The 9,313-nt window shown below is 53.3% G+C and overlaps 1 protein-coding gene across 2 annotated transcripts in view; it reads right to left on the minus strand.

Annotated features, from left to right (window-relative positions):
* Positions 1 to 7,196, minus strand: part of COL18A1 (collagen type XVIII alpha 1 chain) — a 241,149-nt gene extending 233,953 nt beyond the window's left edge. Inside the window, exons 1-2 of one of the 2 annotated variants that reach the window (XM_038421864.2) lie at positions 6,956 to 7,196; positions 6,791 to 6,855 (exon numbers count right to left, since the gene is read on the minus strand). In XM_038421864.2, the coding sequence (XP_038277792.1) occupies positions 6,791 to 6,855; positions 6,956 to 6,966 (76 nt within the window). In that variant the 5' untranslated portion in view covers positions 6,967 to 7,196. The remainder of the gene's footprint in view (positions 1 to 6,790; positions 6,856 to 6,955) is intronic. The other variant, XM_038421865.2, reaches the window with a different exon arrangement.
* Between the last annotated feature and the right edge of the window lie 2,117 nt (positions 7,197 to 9,313).

Here is a 9,313-nt window from a genome sequence, read left to right on the forward strand (position 1 = left end):
TTCTTTGATGAAGCAGAATCAGGATATTCATCCCCTTGCCAGGAGGCACTGAGGGGTTCCTGGGTCACAGTAGTAAGAGAAACGGAAGAATCTTAATCTACTAAATTCATCCAAAGCAAGGTTACCAGCTGACCTGGTCACTGTCTGAGTACCAATGTGGGGAACAGCATTCTAGTAGCACTGGACTCTTCTTTAATCTAGCACAGAAAGGTAAGACAAGATCCAATAGCTTCAAGCTGACGTTAGACAAATATGGATACAAACTAGGTACATTTGTCAACAATGAGGGCAACTGACCAACGAAAGGCTTTACCTAGAAACCTTTGTGGAAGCTCTATCACTTGAAGTCTTTAAGTCAAGACTGGATATCTTTCAAAAAGAATGCTGTAGCTCAAACAGATCTTATGGGCGTGACGCAGGGTTCACTGCACAAGGCCCTCTGGCCTGTGCTATGCAGGAAGCCAAACTAGATGGCCCCATCCGGCATTGACATCTATGAAAGCTGTCTGCCAAGAAGCAATGCTCTCTGCTCTACATGTGCGTCTTCCTTCTGTGAACCATTTCCTATTCTGGCCAGGAAGCCTGGCTGCTAATACCGCCAGAGGACGAAAACGCTGCAGGGGAGGCAGAAGACTGGGAGTCAAGGGGCCCAAGGGTGCCGATGTCCTCAGAGGATCGTGGCCTTGCACACTATCCCTACTCCTGTGTGTCATGCTGGACCAAGGCCCAAATCCATTGACCTGTGGATCTAAGTCCTGGGATGGGTCCCTGCTTCAGCGTGCTGAGCTATTCCCAGAGGAAGTTGTTTCCTAAGGCCATAAATAATTAGTCAATGCAACATTCCAGCTCCTGCTCTGGGTTCCCAATCCGTTTACGTTGGGGGTGCTGAAGTCAGCTATTATTCTTGTTCCATTAAATTGCGTTGCTTCCCTGCTCTCTCATTCCACCTTAACCACCCCTGCTCTAATGTGGGGGCTGCTAGCAGACACCTTAGGATTTGTGCGCACACAGACTCCAGCTCATGCTCCTCCACCCAGAATTGCTTCCAACAAGCTGAGCAAGACAGCAGCTTAAAGTAAAAGCAGTTTTCTTGTTGTAGGGGCTTTTGATGAAGGATGTTAACAGAAACCAAATTTAAAAAAAAGCTCTTTAAAGTAACCCACCCATTGGTATTTAATCTGTTACTACTATTCAAAGTTCATATTATGGCAGTGCGGAGAAGCTCCAAACATTCTGTGCTTCCTACTTCATCGTTTTTTCTCTATAGAGCGTGTTCTGCTTCTGTACTCACATTCCTGAGGAAAAGCGATCTACAAAACTGAGGCCCTGCTCCTGCAAGGATCTCCACAAAGGCAGAGTCCTGCGCCCGTACACAGCCCCACTATAGCTTGCAGGATGCTGCAGAATTTGAGTTCGCCAAAACAAGACCATGCAGGATGAACTGGAGAGTTTATAGAAAAAGATGCTTAGCTGCTTTGACAGACTAAAGGGGATGCAGCCAACTTAAAAAAACGTAATGCTTTGGTCTCAAAGTGTTTTACTTTCAATTGTTAAAAGCATCAGCGAAGATTATTGTTACTGTAGGGAGAGAGACCAGAGAAAATTACTCCCTTGCTCAGTGACAGTGTGTGTCTCAGCCCTTTGTGTCCAGCCAGTGTCATGGTTTGCCCTAAACCAGTGATGCTCAGACTGCGGCTTGGGAACCTCCAGTGACTCTTTAAAGTACATTATAGTAAAAACACTGTGTGATTTAATTATTAAGTAATCAGGATACTTTTACTATGTTATTAACCAATTGTAGAATCCTTGGTCAGTCATTTTGCTGTGAGAATTTAGAGACACGCATGTGCGTGTAAATGAAACAATGAATTCACACTGCTGTGGCTCTTTGGGGTGATGCTGATCGCTAACTTGGCTCCTGAACCACTGAGATTGAGTATCGCTGCCCTAGACGTTCATCTCCCCCTTGCATGTAAGCCTTTCACAGAGCGACAAGTGGGAAGAGAGTGTTATAAATATAGGAAGCTCTGCCTGTAAATGCACAAGTAGCACCAGGAGCTATGCTCAGTTAAAGTTACCATTTTCAAGTTGCTAGTGACGCTTTAAAGGCATGCGAACCCCACAATGGAAGCGATTACATGGAAGGCTCTGTCCCAGGGCACCTGTCAGAACTGCTCCAGCCTGAAGGACTGACCAGGGAGAGAGCAGTATGGAAGGGCTGAAGCAGGCGGTGGAGCTGGCACCCTGCTGGAAGGAAGTTCTCTCTGCTTGCAAAGATCTTCACTGCAGAGGCCAAAGCACTAAGACGGGGTGGCCAATCTGAGCCCGAGAAGGAGCCAGAATTTACCAAATGTACATTGCTAAAGAGCCACAGTAATGCATCAGCAGCCCCCATCAGCTCCATCCCCCCTGCTCCCAGGGCCTCCCGATCAGCTGTTTCGTGGCATGCAGGGGGTTGGGGGGGGGGGGGAGAAGTGAGGGCACAGCAGGCTCGGGGGAGCGGTGGAGTGGGGGCAGGGCCTGTGGCAGAGCCAGGGGTTGAGCAGTGAGCACCCCCTGGCACATGGGAAAGTGGCGCCCGTAGCCCCGGAGTCGGAGCCTGTACAAGGAGCCGCATATTAACTTCTGAAGAGCCGCATATGGCTCCGGAGCCCCAGGAAGGCCACCCCTGCACTAAGACCTTGCCTGCACTGGAAACATGACCTGCTTCCAGCTGCTACTATGGCTGTAACTGCACAGGCCTGACATGCCAGCAAGGAAAGCCAGGACTAAAACTGGGGAGTTTGGTCCCAAGCAGGGCAAAACTTCCCCTTTGCAAACTGCAGCTTTCTGTGCCTGCATACAAGGTCTGCACAATGCAGCTTTAGGGGTGGTGGGATGGGGACTGCCTAGAAGAGTTGGAAGGAGCAAAAGGCTTCCCCTGGGGGGGAATCAGGGGGAAGATCATTCAGGCTGCTGCTGCTCATTCACTCAGTGAGCAGGAGAACTAGCCAGGTCCCCGCAAGGCAAGAGAAAGGCTGCAGAGCAGACCACTTTGTGCTGAATTTTCCCCTCTATCTGGAGGATATAAGCTGTTTGCTGGCCTGATGAATGAGACACCGTCTGCAAGCCCGGAGGGAAAGGAAAGGCCTAGAAACGGAGGGGGGAGGGGGGGAAGGTGCTTTCTGTCTCTCCAGTGGAGCCCAGCCTGCACCTGGCTTGGGCTCCGAGTCTCTGGCATATCATCTTTTTCCCCGAGGCTTGTTTCCTTTAAGGCTCCTAGACACAAACAGAGCCCTGACAGAGGGGATCCAGTATACAGCTAAGGGTTGGTTTTGGTCTCTTCATATCAAAACAGAGATAATTAAAGCCTGGGCCGCAACAGGTTAAAAACAGAATCAACTAGTCTTAAACTAAATCACATGGCTACTTCCATTGCAAGCCTGCGGAATGCTCTGCCCTCAGATGCATACTGAGTGCACTCACCTTAAAATGAAAAGGAGGACTTGTGGCACCTTAGAGACTAACAAATTTATTTGAGCATAAGCTTTCGTGAGCTACATGTATTATCCGATGAAGTGAGCTGTAGCTCACAAAAGCTTATGCTCAAATAAATTTGTTAGTCTCTAAGGTGCCACAAGTACTCCTTTTCTGTTTGCGAATACAGAGTAACACGGTTGCTACTCTGAAACCTGTCACCTTAAAATGTAAATGGTTTACCAATACTTATCTTTTTTTAAAAAAAAAGCAAATCTTAAGCCTGTGCCAACCTCATCTGCTGCTAAGTGCTCTCTGTGCGTGACATTTTGTGGCAGTCCTCTCTACAATCTTTCCTCAAGCAGGAGTTTGATACGTTAACCTCATCCTCCTCTGTAATGAAGGTTTGTCAGTCATGCAGTATACCCTGCCTGATTCTTCTTTTCTCTGCATGTTGTAGGCAGTATCTTGATGCACACAAGTAGGAGCAATATGCAGTTTACTTCTGTAATCTAGCACTGTAACAAGAGACTATTAAGGATTGTTCATTTCAGAGGGCAGAGACAAACCTTTACTTTATTACTTGTTATATTACAGTATTACCCTTTTTTTATTCAGAGAGGTTTAGTTTTGTGGTGCCGAGTCTTCTTTCAGTTATACTTTGATTTGGGAACATTGTACATGCAAATTATTCCATCATCGGGTCAATTTTCTAATGCATTTTATCCTCTATTGTATGAGATTTCCTCTATCGGATATTCATTTGGAAGAGAGTTACCGTGTGTCGGGGTGAATGGAGAGTATTTTCTTTTCAAAGCTATTACGTGAAGCTGCTTGTGCTGTACTTTCCCTTCAAATGATGCCCTAAACTTCAACAGCTTGCATAAAGAAAATCTCATAACCCAAAATGCATGCTATGCCTTTACTTTGACTTATTACATAGGAGAAAGAGAGCAAATCTCAGCCTGACCTCTGTAAACCTCCATCCCTTTGCCCTAACATGTTAACTTCAGAGTAAGCAAACTGACATGGCAGCCTTTTAAGTAGCTTTAGGATTGTTCCTCTTATCTACCATCAGTGTTAAAAAGCCCCCCACCCCTTCCTCCTTCCTGCTCACCCATACAAGTCTGTGCTTCACTTAATATAACCTGCACTTCTGTTGCTAGAACAAATCACTCCCACTTAGGTATGGTGCACAAGTACTTTTCAACCTTATAAAGCCAAACAATACTTCATACTAAATGTACAAAAGAGCTTAAGTATGCAGAGCCCATGTCTAAATAGGTTTCAGAGTAGCAGGCGTGTTAGTCTGTATTCGCAAAAAGAAAAGGAGGACTTGTGGCACCTTAGAAACTAACAAATTTATTTGAGCATAAGCTTTCGTGAGCTACAGCTCACTTCATCGGATGCATTCAGTTGTGCAGATGTACAATACTTAATTCCACAATATTCCACTTGAGAATAGGCAAAGCTATAAAAAGGGATCACAAACCTGACACTCACCACATGTGTAAAATAGTACTCTCAACACATACCGTCTGAAATATCCATTTAACAGATTCAGCAAAGACCTTCAAAAGCTGTGAGGATTACGACAACTCAACAGGACAAAATACTGAAGGTGCAACGGCCCCTAATCAAGTCCCATTCTCATACTGGGAAAAGCTGAAAAATAAAAAAACTGGGGAAACTGCATTCCCAGAACCGCCTTCTACAGCTACAAAGCAGACATGTCCCAGCCCACTATCTCTGTCCCATGTCCCATCTCTGACAATCATTAACACTTATTAACAGACACCATCAATGGAGCAGAGTGTCAATAGCTAAAACAGAGAGACACAAGGTGGGGGAGATATTATCTTTCCTTAGACCAACTTCTGTTGGTGAGAGACAAGCCTTCGAGCCACACAGCCCTCTTCCTCCAGTCTGGCTAAAAGAGTGATTGTGGCCAGGCATCAGCTGTACGACTGTTTCTATTGCACCACAGGGTACATTGGTTTATATACCAGCATGTGGCAAAACAAACATGGCAGCAGTAGAGCCATGCAAAACCATGGTCCACAACGTCACTCATGTTCCACCTGGCCACGGGGGGGGGTCTTTTATTGGACCAACTGTGGTTGGTGAGAAAGACACGTTTGGGAGCTTCCAAAGAAGAGCTCTGGGTGGCCCCACAGCCCGCTCCCCGCCCCACACCACACACCGCCCCCCCCACAGCCCGCTCCCCGCCCCACACCACACACCGCCCCCCCCAGCCCGCTCCCCGCCCCACACACCACCGCCCCCCCCCCACAGCCCGCTCCCCCCCCACACCACACACCGCCCCCCCCACAGCCCGCTCCCCGCCCACACCACACACCGCCCCCCCAGCCCGCTCCCCCCCCCACACCACACACCGCCCCCCCAGCCCGCTCCCCCCCCACACACACCCGCCCCCCCACCCCCCTCCCCCCCCCCACACCCACCCGCCCCCCCAGCCCGCTCCCCCCCCCACACCACACACCGCCCCCCCAGCCGCCCCCCCCCCCCACACCACACACCGCCCCCCCCAGCCCGCTCCCCGCCCCACACCACCACCCCGCCCCCCCACAGCCCGCTCCCCGCCCCACACCACACACCGCCCCCCCACAGCCCGCTCCCCCCCCCACACCACACACCGCCCCCCCCACAGCCCGCTCCCCGCCCCACACCACACACCGCCCCCCCCAGCCCGCTCCCCCCCCACACCACACACCGCCCCCCCCAGCCCGCTCCCCCCCCACACCACACACCGCCCCCCCCCAAGCCCCTCCCCCCCACACCACCACGCCCCCCCCAGCCCGCTCCCCCCCCACACACACACCGCCCCCCCCAGCCCGCTCCCCCCCACCCACACACCGCCCCCCCAGCCCCTCCCCCCCACACCACACACCGCCCCCCCACAGCCCGCTCCCCCCCCACACCACCCACCGCCCCCCCACAGCCCGCTCCCCCCCCACACCACACACCGCCCCCCCAGCCCGCTCCCCCCCCCACACCACACACCGCCCCCCCAGCCCGCTCCCCCCCCCACACCACACACCGCCCCCCCCAGCCCGCTCCCCCCCCCACACCACACACCGCCCCCCCAGCCCGCTCCCCCCCCACACCACACACCGCCCCCCCAGCCCGCTCCCCCCCCCACTCCGCCTGCCGCCAGGAGCGATTATCGCGCGGGAGCCCGAGGCGCGGAGCTGGAGACAGGGGCGCTGCCGCCCCCCGGCTTGGCCCCCGGCCCCGGGCTCTGCCCCTCAGCAGCCCACCGCGGGGCGCGCTCCGGCCAGCCCCGCTCCCGGCCCCAGCCGCCCGCCCCTACCTCGCTCCGGGGCCGCCGCCGCCAGCAGGACGCAGAGCCCGAGCAGGAGCCGCCGCGGGGGACACCTGGAGAGGGGAGGGGAGGGGAGAGGTGAGGGGAGGGGAGGGCAGGTGAGGTTCGCCCCGCGCCGCCCCGCCCGGCCCGGCCCGGCCCGGCCCCGCTCACCTGGCGCGCATGGCGGGGCTCGGCGCTGCGGCTCCGGCCGGGCTGCGCGGCGTGTGGCTCGGGCAGGGCTGCGCGGGGCCGCGTAGGGCAGCGCGGGGGAGGCGGCCGCGCGGTCCTAGCGCCGCCTCGCCGCAGCGTCCCGCCCCCTGGGACCCGGGTGCCCGGCCAGGCCCCCCAGGCCCCTGCTCCCCGAGCCCGGCGCCCCGCAGGGTCCCTCCGCCGGCTGGCCGCTCCCACGCGTGTCCCCGCGGGAGGGGGGGGGAACAGCCCAGCCCAGCCCAGCCCAGCCCCCCCGGGCTTCACTCCGCCCTGCGGCTAAGGGGGCCCCGGGCCCTGCCCTCCCGGCTAGGGGCTTGGCCAGTCCCCCGGGAGTCACGCGGCTGGCGGGCTATTGGCCGGGCTCGGCTCGGCTCGGCTCGGCGCGGCGCGGCGCCTGCAGGGCTCTGCTGCTGCCATCCAAGCCGTGCGAGCCCGGCGAGAAAGCCCGGCGGGGCCCCTGCAGCAGCGAGCAGCGCCGTGGGGACGCGGCCGGGGTTCTGGGCTGGGCCTGGAGGGAAGGCGGGGGGAGGCGAGGAGGTGGTAGTTCCTCCCAAGCTGCTTTTGGAGAGCCGGGCTGGGCTGGCGAGGCAGCGCAGAAGACACCTTGGGTGGACTGTCCAGGGACTGGGGTGCTACTGCAGAGCCCAGGGGGACATGCCTAGACTGGCAGACTGCCTCCGTCAAGGCTGATCCGCCTTTCCTCTTCCTTGGGGGATGCATGGCCCTGCTGGTGGAATGGGAGCTGCTAGGGGTTTGGTCAGATCTGGATTTTGCAATGGCACGGGCAAGTTTTTGATGCTTCTACATTTCTGTGACAATCAGGGTCCAGACACTGCAAAGAATAGGCCATTGAATCAATGGATCATATACCATATATGTCAAGTACGGTCTCTTATGAAAGCTGGCATGCCCCAGGTGGTCATTATGAGCTATCAGGGGGTATCCCTGTTAGTCTGTATCCACAAAAACAACAAGGAGTCCGGTTGGACCTTAAAGACTAACAGATTTATTTGGGCATAAGTTTTCGTGGGTAAAAAAAACCCCACTTCTTCAGATGCATGGAGTGAAAATTACAGCTGCAGGCATTATATTAATAACACATGAAGAGAAGGGAGTTACCTCACCAGTGTTGACAGGGTGGATGTAGTCCACTGCCAATAATAGAGGAGGAGGTGTCAACTCCAGGAGAGGCAAAGCTGCTTTTGTAATGAGCCAGCCACTCCCAGTCCTTATTCAAGCCCAAATTAATGGTGTTAAATTTGCAAATGAATTTTAGTTCTGCCATTTCTCTTTGAAGTCCGTTTCTGAAGTTTTTTTTTTTCAAGTATAGCTACTTTCAAATCTGTTATAGAATGTCCAGGAGGATTGAAGTGTTCTTCCACTGGCTTTTGCCTCTCCTGGAATTGACACCTCCTCATCCATTATTGGGAGTGGACTACATCCACCCTGATCGAATTGGCCCTGTCAACACTGGTTCTCCACTTGTGAGGTAACTCCCTTCTCTTCATGTGTCAGTATGTAATGCCTGCATCTGTAATTTTCACTCCATGCATCTGAAGAAGTGGGTTTTTACCCACAAAAGCTTATGCCCAAATAAATCTGTTCGTCTTTAAGGTGCCACTGGACTCCTTGTTGCTATGAGCTCTGTTCACACATTGGGCTGGGGTTCTGAATTTATGTATATAAAGCTGTACTCATAATTTGTGCTGCAACGTTCAATGCCACCTCACTACGGGGAGGTGAAACAAGCAGACAGAAAGGGGCCCCCTCCCCAGCCAGGGGAGACTAGCTCCAATTCTAGGGCATTGTGCAACCCAGGAAAAGACAATGGTGGGCCATGAAAGTTAATGGGGAAACATTCAAACAGCTTGAAAGTGAAAAGAAAACCCTAGTCATGGAAAACTGAGGGCTTGCCTACGCTTATAGCACTGCAGCTGCACCACTGCAGCACTTAGTGAAGATGCTACCTAAGCTGACAGGAGAGCTTCTCCCATCAGCACAGGTACTCCGCCTCCCCAAGAGGCAGTAGCCATGTCAACAGGAGACTCCCGTTTTTCCACACCCCCGAGAGACGTCGTTATACCAACATAAGTTTGTAGTGTAGACAGGGGCTAAGAAAGGACGGAATTTTCCCCACCCTGAGTAACCATGAGTCATCTTGAAAAGAGAATAAATATCTTTTGAGAACAGGCTCTTCAGCCGCTATAAACTTTAAGTTTAACTTTCCCGAGGAAAGCTCCAAGTCTTGATGTGATACAACCAGCATACAAAAAAAATTACTAATTTTACTATTTCAGTTTATTCATTTGCTCAATAACA

This window comes from Dermochelys coriacea, chromosome 11 (genome assembly GCF_009764565.3).
Source record: "Dermochelys coriacea isolate rDerCor1 chromosome 11, rDerCor1.pri.v4, whole genome shotgun sequence".
Classification (NCBI taxonomy): Eukaryota; Metazoa; Chordata; order Testudines; family Dermochelyidae; genus Dermochelys; species Dermochelys coriacea.